General features: G+C 37.7%; 2 protein-coding genes across 3 annotated transcripts; one reads left to right on the top strand and one right to left on the bottom strand.

The window, feature by feature from the left end:
- Positions 1-3,290: 3,290 nt before the first annotated feature.
- Positions 3,291-7,022, bottom strand: LOC105953036 (putative anion transporter 3, chloroplastic). The gene is made up of 8 exons (XM_012976654.2): positions 6,198-7,022; positions 5,268-5,494; positions 4,809-5,157; positions 4,658-4,702; positions 4,402-4,548; positions 4,178-4,315; positions 4,041-4,074; positions 3,291-3,937 (listed from the first exon to the last, which is right to left on the bottom strand). Exons 1-8 carry the CDS (start codon positions 6,645-6,647, stop codon positions 3,768-3,770), a joined length of 1,560 nt encoding a protein of 519 aa, XP_012832108.2. The 5' UTR covers positions 6,648-7,022; the 3' UTR covers positions 3,291-3,767.
- Positions 7,023-7,565: 543 nt separating this feature from the next.
- Positions 7,566-16,349, top strand: LOC105952724 (Transducin/WD40 repeat-like superfamily protein). 2 transcript variants are annotated; one of them, XR_016033805.1, is made up of 23 exons: positions 7,566-7,795; positions 7,900-8,118; positions 8,785-8,893; positions 8,999-9,373; positions 9,475-9,530; positions 9,748-9,994; positions 10,064-10,119; positions 10,226-10,472; positions 10,561-10,724; positions 10,878-11,020; positions 11,102-11,203; positions 11,353-11,488; positions 11,651-11,737; positions 11,799-11,960; positions 12,321-12,668; positions 12,893-13,038; positions 13,128-13,252; positions 13,344-13,478; positions 13,561-13,646; positions 13,745-13,939; positions 14,145-14,541; positions 14,854-15,035; positions 16,071-16,349. XR_016033805.1 is itself a non-coding variant. In XM_088823901.1 (21 exons), exons 1-21 carry the CDS (start codon positions 7,751-7,753, stop codon positions 14,529-14,531), a joined length of 3,570 nt encoding a protein of 1,189 aa, XP_088680027.1. In that variant the 5' UTR covers positions 7,631-7,750; the 3' UTR covers positions 14,532-14,716. The 2 variants fall into 2 exon arrangements, 1 of the variants encoding a protein (XP_088680027.1); XM_088823901.1 differs by lacking the exons at positions 14,854-15,035; positions 16,071-16,349 and having other exon boundaries at positions 7,631-7,795; positions 14,145-14,716.
- Positions 16,350-17,709: the final 1,360 nt, after the last annotated feature.

The following is a 17,709-nucleotide window of genomic DNA, read 5'->3' as shown; positions in this document are numbered from 1 at the left end:
GAGAAGTGTTTCTTCTCGGCCGGGTGTGGCACGCCACGAATCACGATATGACAGGAATATCGAGCGCTCCTTTCGCCATAGAGACTATTGGAAATAAATTTGGAAGTAGATATTCCCAATCTGAAAAGAAAATGAGCCGTGAGGGCATTGATGACCGTAACTCAAGGAAACCTCGACGAAAAGCTTCGAGGCCAACGACCGCTCGCTTTGAAACATTCCCCACTCGAATAAGCCCATTTGTTCCTGTCATTATGGAAGAAGTCTTACCTCTCGGATTTAGGATCCCCAATCTACCCCAATTTGACGGGACCGGAGATCCCCAAGAACAGTTAAATAACTTTTACGCCAAGCTTGACCTCTACGGCCTCAGTAACGCAGCTTACTGCAAGATTTTTCAGACTACGCTGACTGATCAGGCACAAGTTTGGTTCAACGGCTTGCCCGGAGGGTCCTTAGACAATCTGGACCAACTAGCGACACATTTCCTTAACCACGACTCAATGAATAAGAAATATGCCAAAACTGGATCGTATCTCTTCAAGGTCATACAACGAGACGGAGAGCCACTTAGAGATTACATACAACGATTTGTCAAAGCAGTACATGAAGTGCGCCACGTTACTCACGAGATGTTAGCCGGCATACTACAACAAAATTTGAAGCATGTTCGTTTTCGAGAGTCCATCGCGGGCCGACCCCCTAAGACCCTGGAGGAGCTCTTGAACCGCGGTGGGAAGTACATACGGATTGAGGAGATCACGGAGATGAGAGTACCCCTTAAACGAAAGCGCGACGTGGAAAGCCACAACTATAATAGAGAAGAAGAGAGACATCCCATCGAAAATCGCACCTTCGGGAAGTTCTCACCTCAAGGATAAACTTCTTGACATGATGATCATCGCTGAGCAGAAGGGTATTCTTCAACCACCGAAAAGGATGAATGAGAATCCAGAATGACAAAAGTCGGATAACTACTGTGAATACCACAGATATCGGGGTCACACTATTGAGGAGTGCTTTCAACTTAAGCAATCACTCGAAAGACTTCTCCAAGATGGGCACTAGAGCGAATTCCTAAAACAATCGCAATCCTGAAGAAATACTTTACTTAATGTTTATTATTGCCCCACGCGGGCTCCATGTAATTTCTTTTCATCAATAATTCGGGGGCAAATCGCCCCGCGCAATATTTCCAATCAGGTAATAAGTCGCTAGCATACCGCACCGCTCAATATTTCCAATTATGTAATAAATCGGCAGCACACTATCAGCCGCAAGATTATTAATAAACTATTTTAGCCGGTGGGATACCGCCGCCGTAATTTCTACATCAACCCTTTGTCTTCTGCACCCAGAGCATTGACAATCGATTTAACAAAAATTCAACAGATTCAAAAAGTAGCTAAATGGGAAGATATCAAGGATCACAAAGGGTCTGGCCAACTCGAACCTTGGTTTCTCGCTCCCAGAGCTCCAAAAAATAGAGCAACTAAAGCTCAAGGAAGTCTGATCTGCCATAAAAGTTCGTATAAAACACTTAGGCAAACAGACTTCCCACATAAAAAACTTGAGGGTCTGATCAACCGCCAAGTACAGAAATACGGACTCCCCACTAGGCAATAAAGCCAAGGGGTACCGTTTCACCTAGAAAGATGAAGCATAACTCATTCTTTACAAAATGTGCGCTTTCCACTGGCAATAAAGCCAATGGATATCACCCGCTAAGAAAACTAAAATAAGTCCTCGTTCTTGGTGAGAAACTGACTAACGATTCACAAAGTGTCGAAGCTTTATCTCAAGAAACAAAAAAAAAAAAAAAAAAACAAAACGAAACGAAAAATATATATATATATACAAATATAAAATTAGCATTTGACAGTAGGCAACACCAACCATTCCACAATTTTCCGCAAGATGGTGTCACCAGTACCTCGAATTTCGAGCCACATGACATCACAAATTCTCTCGCTGACGTCACGCAGCCTTTTGGCCAAGCACATGGCTAATGTCACGCTACCCTAACACTTAACAGCTCCGCCTCGATCCCCGCACCGGATGATATCACACTTTTCTTGGCTGACGTCACGGCCCACTCAGCCCACCTTTTTTCGAACGAGATACCAGACCCATCCGAGGGGACCCAGAGCCGACCGAGTTGACTCGAGGAGACCCAGAGCCGACCGAGTTGACTCGGTCGGCTGCAGCTGCCCCCAGCCGCACGAATTTTCCTTACCGCGTGACATCGCACCGGTCCAATTTCCGAGTTGCGACCGCCCACAGTATTTTCCTTTTCTTGGAAAACGAGCATCAACACTCTCTTGCTTCTAACTTTCTCCAAACAACTCCGAATTTCGCAAAATTTGCACCGACAAATTCTAAATTTTTCACACTACAACTTGTAACTTCCAATATCGTGGAATTTCTCACGTGTTAAGACAATCTACGGATTTATCAAAACGCCACATTAACATTGAAGCCCGGTAAGTTTTTCGACAAAACTTCTAAGTACTTCGAGTCGCGAGACCAAATATTGAATTTCGCAACATACTCAAGCCTCAAAACGCACCCCACAACATATCGGCCCTCGATATTCTCATCCCCATTGGTACGAATCCGATTACAAAAATACGGACTTCGTACTAGGCGTTAAAGCCAAGGGATACCGTCCTACCAAAAAAGATAGAGTAAAAGCTTATTCTTTACGAGAGTCGAGCCTCCCACTAGGCGATATAGCTAAAGGGATACCGTCTCACCGAAAAAGATGAAGCATAACTCATTCTTTTCAAAAATGGACTTCCCATTAGGCGTTAAAGCCAACGGATACCGTCTTACCTAAAAAGATAAAGTAAAGCTCATTCTTTACGAGAGCCGAACCTCTCAATAGGCAATATAGCCAAGGGATACCGTCTCACTGGAAAAGATAAAGCAAAACTCATTCTTTAGGAAATGCGCGAGTCCGATTAGGCAATAAAGCCAAGGGATATCACCTATTAAGGAAGATAAATTAAGTTCTCGTTCTTGAAGAAAAACAGACTCCCAATTCACGAAGTCTCGAAGCTTTTTCCAAAACAAATTAGCCATTGGCAATTTTTTCCGAAAAAGATAAAATGCAATTTCGGTATTTTCTCCTAACAGAAAAAAAGGGGGAGATACGTATTCAAGCGACCATTTCTTATTTACTCCCAGGCAGGTCTACGAGGCCGTGGCCCAACCTGGGAGTGGGGGGCTTAATGATGTGTATAATTGGATTTAGGCCCAAGATGCTCAAATTGGCCCATCTAGAGGAAAAATCCAATTAACACTCTTAATTACATTCAACTTGTCCCACATTGGTTTTTAACAAGAAAACCACATCAAACTACACCTATAAATATGTGTTATCATACACATAACAAGGTAAGCACTATTTAGGCAATTAATTAATATTATTTGCTTATATTGTGATAGTTTTCTGACTTGAGCGTCGGAGGACAATCGCCGGGCCACCCCCGGCGTGTCACCTAGTGTTTTCAACTGTTTTGTAGATTAACGAGTGGAGCGATCCCTTCGACTACCTCGGACGCGTGGCAAGGACTCTTGGCATTCCCGATATTGGGCTTGAAGATTCCCGGACTTAGAAGACCTGTGGGCTTCAAGACCATTGGGCTGACCCATCATTTTTGGAGCAGCATCAAAAATGTATTATGTAAACGAGGTCATTAGTTTATCGAGGTTCTATTGTATAATTTCATCAAATTTTCAGTCATATGTGATCTCATTCATTCCATCTAAAACACTCTTTCTCCGGTTGCGTACAAATTCCAAAAAACGGTCGTAGCAAAATAAAGGCACGCCGTGAGGGTTAAGAATGCTTGGAAAGATCCTAGCCACTGCACGAAGAATCCTGTTCCGATTGTACTAATTATTGCTGCTAATGTACCAGCTGAATTCGAAATCCCTGCAATTAATTTTTTTTCGTAATAATTAGTACGATATTGCTGCTCAATCGAAATAATTGGAAGAGGAAAATTAATTTAAAGAGTGTGTATGTATTAATATACCATGAAGATATCCGGCACATTGTGGTGCAATATCCTGAATCAAACAATCACAAGAAAGGAAAATTAATTCGAATTTTCACCGAAAAAATAGTAGTAAACGACTAAAACGAAGCCAAAAATAAATAAATAAAGCTTACTTGCATATTGAGTAAAAAGCCAGCTTGACTGAAAGAGCTTAAACTCAGTGCTATTGTTAAAAATACAGCTGCAACCGTTGGTGTTCTTACGTAGTTCAAACAGAGCAATGCAACACCAGGCCCGATGAATCCAATCGACTGTCGCGATCAAGAAAGTCACCCGCATGTTAGTATAGACTTTTGCATGGTTTTTACAGTGAAACATTAACATTTTTTTTTATTACCTGCATAATTTTTCTCGCTGATGTAATGGAATATCCCGATTGTATTAAGTTATCCGATGCTGCACCGGCTATATAGCCGGATATTGCCATTGTTCCCCAAGGAACTGCACTAAACCAAGCTGCTTGCTTCAAATTCACATCAAACACCTAACACATCACCACTAAATATTATTAAAAATATATAATAATATTTTCCGAAAATAGAAATGTAATTTGAAAAAAAAAACCAAGAAATGTATAATTTAACGGCACTCACAGTTTTAAAGTAAACGGGCATCCACGACAGAAGAACGAAGTACCCCTGCATACGAAGAAGCACACTACGGATTTAATTTATATTACTAAAAAAAATAACATCGGTACCCTCTAAATGTGGAAAAAAGAAAAGAAAAACGAAAGAAACTCACCCAGTTATTAGTGACATTAGCCAAAATAATTGCCCACGTTGGCAATTTCGATAGTAGAAGGGCTAGAGATGGAATCTTGCCCTTAATTTCGTTAGAATCGGATTTTCCAGCTTGAATTAAACGTAATTCAGATTCACTAATAGAGGTGCAATCTTGAGGGTCATTAGTCACCTTAAAAATCCAAGTAACTAACCAAAGAAGTCCAAGAGAAGTAAAAAGAATAAACGGCCCGGAAATTCCGATCGATGACATCATCACCGGAGTTAAAACCAACCCCACCACATTCCCGATCTGGAATCCCCCCATTGATATTCCGACAGCTGTAGCTCTTTCATGCGTCGGAAACCATCTAATAATATTGCAAACACGCACCAACAAATTAAAAAAAAAATATTTCTATTCTTAGATTATATCTTAGTAAGAAAAATGAAGAATAAGAATATTGTAGAATTTTTTTACCGAGATAAAAGATTATTCATTGAAGGTAAAGCTACGCCTTCGGCCAATCCAAAGAAAGCACGCATAATTAAGAGGCTGGCGGTTGAGTGATTTGCCGCCCATGGAGTGAGAAGAGTTGCTAGAGACCATAGAGCGGCTCCCCATGCAATGACTTTTTTCCCTCCGTATTTATCGACTAAGGCTCCTCCGATTATCGATGAACACATATATCCCCATAAGAAGGATGACTATATAATATAAATCAATAGTTACATATAATCAGCAAATGTAACGAGAAAATAATACGGAATATAAATCATTTACGAACCAAGCAATAATTGTACATTGGTGTTTTAATTTAGCTCTCGTATTTCGATTCACAAGTTCATGATATAGTGTTTTTTTTTTTTTTGTGGATTCGTGTAAACGAACTGAGTCTCGATAAATACTACCGAATAGAAATACGCGTCGATGTTATATACATTCGTTTCAGTTGTACAGTGTTAAGGAAAACAGAGGTTCTCATTTGCAAATTGAAATTTCTTGGCTTTAAATGTGGATTTGTTTTTTCTATGAATGTGTTTACTTTGACTTAATCATGTGTTCTACACCTAGGATTTACTTTTGACTTAATCATGTGCTGACTAGTTGACACGTGTGACTGAGTCGGATTCAGATATCTGCAGCTTTCTGTATTCTTAAAATAATGGTCCTAGTCAAGAATAATATTATATTATTATATTATTATAATTGAGGTTCAAAATCAGGGTTTTGGTACATCATACACTGTCAATTCATTCAGCGGCGGCGGCGGCCGCGGCGGCTGCTATACAAGCTACGCCACCGATCACCATCTCAACAACCACAAAAAATATAAAACAAATAAAAAAATAATAAAAATAAAAATAAAATAATAATAATAAAAATAAAAATAAAAATAAATAAAGGTACCTGAACAATGCCCAAGAAGGAACTGCTCCAGCCATGTCTGGCAGCAAGAGGTACAATGGCAACAGACATCACAACCCTATCTGCATTACACAAACACATCACCGCCGCCACCATCGCCACCACCTTAAACCTCTCCGCCGCCCTGAATCCGCCTTCGCTCCTCCCCACAAACAGCTCCCTCTCTAATCCCTCCGCCGTACACCTCACCCCACCACCACCCCTCCTCTGCTTCTTCTCCTCCTCCACAAACACACTCTCTCTCCTCCTCCTAGCATGCAGATTTCCCAATCTTTCTCCACTCCCAACAGAAAATCTCATCACCCATTTTTTCCGAACTTGTGATCTCGAAAACGAATGCGCAGACAATCCAAAACGAATCGGGTCAGAATTCGAAGTGGGCTGCCCCGAAGGTCTCCGAAGCTGTATCTTACACGGGCTGACGCATGCCATGAGCTGATGAGAGAGAGAAAGTAGAGAGAGAGAAGAGAGAGAGAGAGAGAGAAGAGGCGTGGTTCTTTTTTTTGTAATAAAGATTAAAGAATTAGAGATAAAATAATAATAGATTTTTTTTCCTTTTTTATGTGGGAAAAAAAAATATATACTGACGATGGCGTGAATCGTGATGGTGGCTATTTAATGAGGCATTAACGTGTTGCCAAACTGTATTCAAAGTGGGGTTTTGTTGCAGAAGAAAGATAATAAATCTGAATTTTCTGCGGAAAAAAAAAGGCAGAAATAAATTTCGACAGTTTTAATTTGAGGAATGAAAAGAAAGAAACAGAGGATGGGTTGGTGAGCTTGTGAGATGTTCAAATCTTTGATATTAGGTAGGAATATATATATTCAATACAATATATACACGGTAAATTACACCTACATCCTGATGTATGCTAAAATAGCTTTAAGGTCTTTATATTATTGGTAATTACAGCTACGCCCCTGAAACAATTATCGGAGCCAATATTTTCATGTTCTGGAGATTGATCCGTTAGAACCCTAGTAGAATAACTTGTCCGATGCATTATTCCGTTAGAGTTTCTAACAATGTTTCAGCGAGGTAATTGTAATTACCGATACTACATGGACCTTAAAGTTATTTTAGCATAACTCGGGGATGTAGGTATAATTTATCCTATATACATATTAATAATTTCGGATCCTCCAAGGTAGTAACATGGTCCTTACGTGTGCAATCGAGGCGTGGCTTTGTCCATTTCTCATGCCATTTGATCTAGTCTATAGTACTTCCCACCTTTATTTCGTCATTTTTTATTTTATTTTTAAATTATGAATATTTAAGAGAAAAATAAAATAGGACTAAGTTGGACTTGGGTTGGAGATAACTTTGGGCCCCTCTATCGATTTAATAGATTCAATTGGGCCTTAAATTTGGCCTCCAAATCCATTTAAATTTCTATTCTTTAATTCACACTGATTTCGCGCCCCTCTCTCTCTCTCTCTCCCCACATATACATACAAATACATACAAATATACACAGAAGTTCTACAACACAACTAGCTAGGGCTCTCGATTGAATCAGAAAAGGAAGAACATGAAACGAACTCGAAATCACAGTAAACCGCGCGTTCCTCACAATGTGCGTAAAATCGAATTACCCTAGATCTCTATCTCCCTCTCCGTTGATTTTTTTTTTTTTTACCTTCAACAATTGATATTTGTATTCTGGTTTAATTTTTGCAGCTGATTTTAGAGGAAATAATTGGATTGACTACACAAAACGGGAATGGATTGTCGTCGAGCATTTCGAGTTCCAAATTCGCTTACATTGCTGGCTGTGTGGTGGTTTTGCACGATGTTCGTTCAGGCACTCAGTCACACCTGGTGGCGCCGAATCGAGTTCCCAAACCATTGAGCTGCGTTGCTTTATCCAGTGACGCAAGTATTGTTGCAGCTGGGGAGGTATAATTGCTCGGCATTCCTTTGTACGATCATTTCATTATATTTCTGTCTACGATTTAAAGTATTTATGTAATTATACTCGGTTTCTCTTTCCCATATATTTTTAAATAATTAAAAATGATACTAAGGTTGTGTTTAACATCATTATTAACTCATTGAGGAAGATACAAGTCTCTAGAAGTTCAAAATTGAGCGGTATTGAAGTATTTACCATTTATGCATAATTATGTTTTATTTAATGTAGTGATTTAATTTGTCCTCATGGAGAAACTTGTAAGTTTTACTTGAGGGTGCGGAGATGGTATTGTTTTATTAGTTATTTCTATAATTGCAATTCAGAGGTGTCGAATGAAGATCAATGGGGCCTTATATATTCAAAGGACATAAACTATGTATTAAGATGTTTTTATTGTTAACTAAAAATATGATATATTACTCAGCAATCACACACTGTTTCTAATTCCAGTATATCATTTGTGGAATTTGTTAGTTTTAGGCATGAAGCTAAACCTACCATTTCTTTCTCATTTTATTTGGTCTGTGAGTAGCTTGTGATGTGGCGAATTCTTCCTATATATTTTCATTATATGGATTTGATGTACCACGCAAAGTTACAAGAACTTATAATTCACATTTTTTAAATTTTCCTTTGCTATGATATTCCAGTCAGGGCATCAACCTGGAGTATTGATATGGAATTGCACCACCTTAGCCTTCAAATGCGAGCTCAAATGCCATGCATATGGCGTGGCATGCATGGCTCTGTCACCTGATGGTCAGTTAAGCTTAATCAGTTTCCAAATCAAATAAAAAGTTGAATCCTCCCCTCTTGACAAACTTGCCGTTCTTGGTCTAAAATCCTATCTACTGATACTTACAGGCAAACACCTCGTCTCTGTTGGATTTCCTCGTGATGGATATATTTGTCTCTGGGACTGGCAAAATAAGATATTAGCTGCAAAAGTCAAGGGATCTTCAGTTTCTTCTCCTATCACATCTATTGACTTCTCGTTAGATAAAAAGTTCATCGTCTCTGCTGAGAAGAATCAATTGAAGATCTGGAAAGTTAGATGGTCTCCTGGATCTCGTGCAAGTACTAGATCCGTTTCTGTGACTTTGCAAAGGAAAGTTGACCTAGGTCGTCACAAGGACTGCTCATTTCTAGTTGTTACATCTCCAAGATGGACGAGTAATAGCTCTATGAAACACATTCAGGCTGATGAACAGATTCCTTTCTATGCAGTTACAGAAGAAGGCAAATAAACAACTTACAGTCAGTACCTAGATCATCTGGTCATACCTTCAGCCTTTTCTTTATTAATAGATACTCTTTCCCCACTTTTTTGGGGTTCACAGGAACTTTATGCGCGGTATATCTTGGCTCATCAGTCGTTAACTCAGTGGACTTAGAGGTAGATGTGGCTGTTTCTCATTTTTATGTTTGTAGAATTTAGATCCATTCACATAGTTTTATTTGAATGCTCTGTATATAGTACAAGACACGGGGTTTTCCTTTTCGTGTGGTTCCACACGTCTTCTTGTTAAAATGGTTAGGAAACACCTTTTCTATTACAAGTTCGAGTTGCAATTTTCATCTAAAACTGTTTCCATTCTCGTGCTCCATCTCAGGTAGAGAAATGTTATGCACTATCGATATCCACAAGTTTGGTTGCTTGTGCATGCAATAATGGACTCGTAAAACTATTTTCGACCAACTCTCTTAAATATGCTGGTGGACTATGTTATGTTGAAGCCAAAAGAAGCACTGAGTCAAATGTTGTGGACTGCCAAAAAGACAATAGCCAAGTTGAAAGTCAAAATTGGCCTGCACTTCCAGATGCCGTTGCTTGTCAATTTTCGACACCGGAAAAGCTTGGTAAATGAAAAACTGTTCTTGATTGTGGGATTTCTCACTCATTCTTCTAATCAATATTTTTTTCTGCAGTTGTGGTTTATGATGATCATAGCCTTTACATATGGAATATTGATGATATACACAAGGTATTTTTATAGTGTTTAGTTTTCCTCCACATAGGCAATTTATCTACCCAATATCTTGAACTTGTGATAGTGATTTATCGCAGTAACAGAATTGTGTCTTATCCAGGCTACAAGGTCTTGCGTGCTTGTCTCACATAGTGGATGCATATGGGACATTAAAAATGTTCCGTGTGAAAATATGCACGATCCATCTCTCTGCTGTGTTGCTAAAGGTTGTTCGGGTGGATTATCTTTTGTTACATGTTCAGCTGATGGTAACATTAGGTTGTGGGATCTTGCATTTCAATCTACCTTGTCAGAAACTAGATTGTCTATTCCCTGGGATGGCAGCTCCAATGAAGCCACTTGTTTAGGTACTACTTATACTCTTTCAAATGAATCCAAGATTTTTTTGCTGATAAGATTTGGTAAGTTCTACTCCGTTTATCCTGCTGACTGCAGTGAGTGCTGGAATCTTCGAACGTGATTCCGTTGCAAAAGGTGTATCCTCTCCAGGGTTTCGATCAATGGCAGTTAGTTTAGATGGAAAGCACCTTGCAGCATGTGATTGCCAGGGAAATATCCATGTCTTCAATTTATCCACTTTTGGTTATATTTTCATTCATGTAAGAAGAACAACTTAAGTTAGTTTCCATTATATTCATCTTCAAAATGACAAAGGATCTACCTACCTCTTTCACAACTATCTTCTTTCCTTCGTCAAAGACTTATATTCTTTTTGAGCCTCTACCTTGCTTTATGTGTCGTATTGATTGTAGGATGATCATGGTGCAGAAATCCTTTCATTAAGTTTTAACATGGCAGACAAGAACCATTTTGCTTCCAATGAAACTCGTGAAAGTCGCCAATTTCTCGCTGCAGGAGCACGGGGTGGAAGAATCTATCTTTTCGATGTTGAAAGGTTTAGATCGTGAAGTATTTTGCATTAAACAATTTGACTGAAAATTTAATTATCATCTCATTCTTCTACTTATGGCACCAGGAACTTTAGTTCCTTTGGCAGTATTGACTACCACACATCCAACGTTATATTAGTAAAGGTTGCACGTAGTGGTCGCGAGATTCTCAGTTGTGGTGCTGATAGGTGAGTTCGTTGTTACTAGAAGGGCTAGTAACATGTATATTAATTTGTCAAATGTGATGTTATGGAATATGGCTCAAATGTGTTGCTTCACATGCACCAGTTGATCTAATATCTCTACCTTCACATATTCAACTGATATTCTCCTGTAGGTCTCTGGTTCTTCACAGTATAGATGTGAGTGGGACAGAATGTAAGACTTCTGGCCTTCACAGGATTGCGACTAGTGGAACCATTTATGATGTGGCTATAGGTCATTCAGTCAATGTTGCTTTTACCGTGGGCCAGGTAATATGATCGAGGCATGTCTCTCTACCTTCCACATTTTCACTTTAAATTTTGAAATATGATTCCTTAACATTAAACATTTATTTCTCAAGTCCAAATAGTGTGCCCATATCATTTTTTTCGTTGGAGGGCTCTAGTATAATCCTTCACATGATTTCACAGGATAAGAAGATAAATGCAATGGATATTCAATCTGGAAAACTGATTAGATGGTTTCAGCATGATGGAGACATTGGGAGCCCAATTAAGGTATGCCCATACACAGTGCAAGAGGTTTAATCTAGATATTAATTCGACTCTCTGACTGCAGGTAACTATTGATGGAAGCCACAGTTATCTGGCTTGTTCTTACTCGAACAGATCTATATGCATATTTGACTACATAACTGGGGAGATGGTTGCACAAGCAACTGGACACGGCGATGCTATAACAGGCATCATCTTTTTACCTGACTGCAAGCATCTTGTTTCTGTAAGCCATTTTCATTTTAATTCTTCAATATTCTATGTTAGTAGTGCATGATTTGTAGTCTTTTTGTTTAAGAAAAAAACAGCTTATGGTGCTGAAAAAATGCAGCAAAGTTTAACTGGATAAATGATTATGAGAGGCGCAAGTGATAAAATAACCTACTGGAAAGGCTGATTTGCAGATAGAAATTAGCATATCGAACTGTCTTTCACACTCCTTCCGCATTTTAACCTCCCAGATTCTTTATTTCTTAATTATAGGAATAGCGTGTTTCTTTGCTTCTCCTTGGGGCTTAATAATTTTTTCACACTTTTTCCTAATGATTTTTTTTCTGCACAATTGTTGATTTTCTGGTGACTTCAGGTTGGTGCTGACAGTTGTATTTTTGTTTGGAAACTCCCCGCTCTTCTGTCCTCACGGATTCTGGAAAGAATTAAGGATGTTCAGCTTCCGGCAGAAAGCACAAATCAGCCCAGGACTTATAATGTGATAAAGCCTGACCTAGTCGTTGACCATCAAAACAATGGCTATATCAAAGAAGCATCTATAAAAAGTAATCTTAACAAATTTTGCGAGGAAATGTCTTTCCAAGATCACAGCAGCCCAGAAATTCCAGGATTTAGGTTCAGTATATCTCAACTTCCGAACTGGGCACGATACCAAGTTACTAACAACTCCCTGCCCGCAAATATAGATTCTAGTTTGTCCGAGGTACGGCAGCTAAAACATTGAAAACGTCACACTTCAAAACTTCTTCTAAATATTTGTTTGCGGAAAAAAAGCAACTGTGTTTTGATCGTTAGGGAAATCAATATTCTGGATGTTAAAAAAATATTATTCAACAACACTGATTCACCTCATAAGTTGTAAAATAGAGTGAGTAATGCACTATCAAATTAAAGAAAATTGACATGTTCCGCGAATTTTGCCATTAGGTTGGTGAACAAGAATATCCATGTCTTAAACCACAAAGTCCATCTAGTGATATTCCAGAAATTGGCCAACAAGGTGGATCCTTTTCCAGAAGTCTGTCAGAGACGCATAGCAGCCCAGTATCTCCAAGTCCTCCGGGAACTTATAGGTGAGCAGGCAATTTTGTTCTGCAATGACTAACGAGTATGTTTTTTTTGCCTTTCTGGTTCTCTTACATTTATGTCTGTGGTTGAGCAGCTGGAAGACAAACCACCGTTGGTTAACCATTCATACAGTTTGTATGGATTCACTTGGTACCCCCGAAACATGCGATTTAAAGGGCCTGAACGTGCAGGGATCTGCAACAGAAAGCAGATGGACCAGTAAGCTACTTCTATTAGCACACAATCACTGCTATTAACAAGTGAAATCTAATTCGCCAAAGTATTATGACTTACTATGATTCTTATGCAGCACAAGGCCTGACAACTCATTCCAACAAGCGCATCAAGCTCTCCTCTTTGGATAACAGCAGTGATTGTCCTCCTGTAGAACCCAACTTCCAACAAAATGAGCATGCTAATTTACAGGATGCCCCTTTTGAGGATTGTAAGTGCAGTATAACTGAGGTTTCTATATGATGGTACTTTTCAACTCTGGAGTAGCAATTTAAGCGTTTCCCATGACACAGATAAAGATGTTGATGTCCCCAGAAAGGATTCTCAAGGAAATGAATTCTGCAATATGAGTTTTGGCAACTCGTCTGCAGAACGGAAGGTTTGGAAATTACAATTTATGCATCCCATTTGCGCCGCGCCCCCCTTAATTCGTGGTGAGTAAGTGCAGAAAATGTGACATTTTCTTTATCTTTGCAGACAGATGTGTCCAAGTTACCAACCAGGAGTAGCTGCCAGTCTCGGTGTATAATGCAACCAGAACTTTTTGAAGACAACACCCAAGATTGTATAGATGGATCCCCGACAAAGATCAAGAACACCAATTCCAGTTTCTTTCAGACGAAACCATCAACTTTGCACGAGGGTTTGGCCCATGAAAAATACTCCAGAGAGGTACACAATAATGCAATTTTATTTTCATTGGAGTATCTTAGTTAGGACTTTGGGTAATAGCTGGTCAACTATGAGATATCAAACACAAAAAGAGCATTTTTTGTTTTGTTTAAGCTAAATGCAGATCCTTGCTAATTCAGTAATGCCATAAGATTCACTTTATAAGCATGTTATCACTCTTTTAATATTGGATTCATTTCCACAGGATGCAAGAAATGGATCACCGAGCTCAATTAGGCAAATTAATGATATCACCCCCACAACTGATTCCACTGAAATCCCTGATTGCACAACGCCTACTGAAATGCCATTGGACACGAAAGTTGTGAATATCAGAGGCCAGGAAGCACTTGATAAAGTCAGAGAGGCGGAAGTCGTGAGATCATGTGAAGAAGCATTACACAATCTGGAAGCTGCAGCTGAGAATTTATTGCAGTCATTTTGCCAATTAGCAACGACAAATATTGGAGACGAGACATCAAGGGGCTCTAAGGTTCAGTTGTATGCTAAGGCAGCAACGAGACTTTCATCAATAGAGAGCAAGATTCAGGCAGTAGCCAAATTACTTCAGCCAGCCAGCCAAATCCCGTGACAAGAATAAGGTCAATGTTTATGCTATTTAGCGAATATCAATGCTTATAGCAAATAAAATTGAAAAATACATAAGTTATCTAGGAAAATTAGGCCTCGATTAGTTACATATGTCGAATTAATTTGCACTATATCAAAATTGATTAACTAACTGTCTTGTTATTAACTAATTATTTAGTTAATAAATACATCACTTAGATTATATCTTGTATTAAATTTATTAAATTATGATATTATGTCATTTGTCTATAAAATCTCATACGTAACAAAATTAATATATTATTCTAATAATGAATATTATCTTTTTTTTTTCTCTCTTTCAGGTTCCCTTATAAAACCTCATACTTAACAACATAGAGTTAGCCGTTAGGGGACCCCAAGGAATCATCCGCCTCAAGCAGGCTTTAAAAATCTGACCAACAGAAAAAAATAAAAAAAATCAAATGCTTGCCTATTTTTGGATTGACCAAGAGATGACCATGCGACTCAAATCGAGAAATATCTGGTACATCTGAACCCTTTATTCAATCATTAGCTTTCTGGGCCAACTTTATTTTAGCACTGAAGACTGAATGTTATCTCTATATGCATGGACTTCTGCACAACTCCCCACTGTGGAATTGAAATGTGGGCTTAGAGTTAGTGTTTTTTTAGCCTCTAAAGTGATGCATACCCCAGCCTGTAAAGCTCTGCTTGGGCCCGTTCATTATTTCACTGCATCAATGGAAATCGAGGGCCCGAAAAGAGAAGCAAAGAATTTAGTCTTTTCTATTAGGATTATTCCTTTTCTCCCCTCACATCAGCGATCAGGTCTATCACTTTATAATATTAAGAAAAAAAGTAAAGTGATGAAGCAAAAGCAAAACAGCCAGCAGATTTTTGCTTTTGCTATGTCATTGAACTTTGAGAATTCATCAACAGTGATGATTTTCATGCAATTTTTAGTGTTAAAGAAACCAAAAAAAAAAAGCTGCTACGAAAGCGCTTTTTTTTTTTAGTTGATTTAAAATCATGTGTAGTAACTCCGGAAACAGTGATAATGATCAGCTTAAGATCTGTTTGGAATATTTACCAATCCCCATGTACCGATGCGCCTAGAAATAAGAAATCTCATCTTGTTTTGTGCTTCAATGGGTTTGTCTGGCTTTAGTAACATGCCAAACTATATATTCCTTCACTCAAAGCTTTATATTCATGCTATGGGGATTAAAAAATCCATTATGAAATTCTTTTGCATGCTACCGGGCTGTGTATTAATTTATAACTGACATGGTTAACTTTAGTTTTAAAAGGCTAAAAAAGCTTAACCAGGATTTTGAGTATCATTACCTTTAATCATTCACTAATTTGTGGGAGATTAGCATATTGCACCATGAACTATAGTTGCAGGCCTGTGGAATAATCTGTAATCCAGGTTTGTCGGATTTCGTTTGATTTAGGGGTTAAGAAAGTTTGCATGCTCAACTTATTTGAATAAATTTAAGTTCTATATACTTGGAATTGCCTTCTTATATTTGTTGTTATTTTCCCTCCTTTTTAGATGCTGGAAATCAAGTAAAACACCTCAAGGCTCAAGCTTTAGCTTGTCAGAAGTAAGTATTACTATACCCTTAATTTAGTCGAACTTTACTTTTCGTATTATTGCAAGACTTGATTCGATTCGCTCCCTTTAATTTATTAAATCTTACGTTTTTATAGATTACATAATCAACAATCTTAGTCTTAAAAGTGACATCTCCTTGAGACAAGCATGACCATTACCATGTTCACATTTCGACAATGATATTTAGAGTTTATTGCATTTGGTACCCTTATGTTATATTGAATTGCTAAAAAAATCATGTTATCGATATTAACAAAAACACTTGTAATATATTCTTTTAGCGCATAACTCCCTAAACGAAATAAAATAACGGGGATAATTTTCTAATAATTAGAATAAAATAGGGGTACCAAATACAATTAACTCATAACTTAAATATGCTTATAAACAGATAATCCTAGTTCAATATCAGCCTTATATGTTAATACACATTTCATTATTTTTTTACCTTTATAGACTAGGATGAAAAATAAGGTTGTGAATAGGTAAATTTGGGTCCAAAATGAAGGCTCCTTTTTATAGTGGGATATATCATTTGACAAAATGTTCTTTATTAGACAAAAAATAATTTGTGGGGTAAAGGGGTTAAATAAATGGTCCGATTCTTTTTAATGAAATGATGGAGGGATCCTTTTTTTAATTTTTTTAATTTAATTTCTCCCATGTAATTAATCATTAGACCTGTAAATTTGCAATTGCATGTTCGAATTAGAGGCATATAACATGGGGAATAACTTTGGGATGCGAGTGATTATGGATAATAATTACCTTCTAGTCCATAATTTAAGACATCATTATTTGATATAATTATTATTAATATCTACCCACGAAATTTGGCGGGACGCACGCGTGAGCTTGATTTCTTGATTATTTTCATATTCATACATAGATTTATTTCGACTCGTGGAAATTAAATAGAATAATATTATTAACTCCATTAATTCTCAAGAAGGGCATGTAAGTATGTAACTATACTGGAACTGTAATTTTGTCTTCATGTCCAGAAAAGTAATTTAATAATAATATTTTAATTAATAAACACACATAAAAAATAATATGTAGGGGGGAAACATACTCTGATAAGTTCGCTCATAGAAAATGACAAAAGGAATTAAGGAAGAGAGGCAAATCTATTGCATGGATCCTCAAAGTTAAAATTTAGTATTATTCTAGTATTAGTGTGTGAGCATGAGATCTTTAGTTTGTCTGAAAAGAAGATCTCTTCTATCAGTGGTAAGATAATTTTGTTTATGCCTAACTAGACTAGGTTTATACATTAGATGCCTCATCTTTTTTATGGGATATTTATTTTGTTATTAATAAATTAATAACTGTCTAGAAAACAAATAGAAAAATGAAACCCTAAATATTGTCTTAGATTTGTTTGATATATTGATTGTAACATATAAATAACAATTTTGGCTATTAGTGAATAAAACTAGTAAGAAAATGAAAGGACAAGGCTAGATCAAGATGTGGTCGAAAGACAAATATTGAGTACTTTTATTCTCTGGTTGATAATTCTTTTTCCTTGATTAAAGAATGAAAAAAAAAAAAAGTAAAAGTGCAAAGCTGA

This window comes from Erythranthe guttata, chromosome 10 (genome assembly GCF_056151865.1).
Source record: "Erythranthe guttata isolate IM_541 chromosome 10, IM_541, whole genome shotgun sequence".
Classification (NCBI taxonomy): Eukaryota; Viridiplantae; Streptophyta; class Magnoliopsida; order Lamiales; family Phrymaceae; genus Erythranthe; species Erythranthe guttata.
This window is presented reverse-complemented; position numbering and strand designations above follow the sequence as displayed.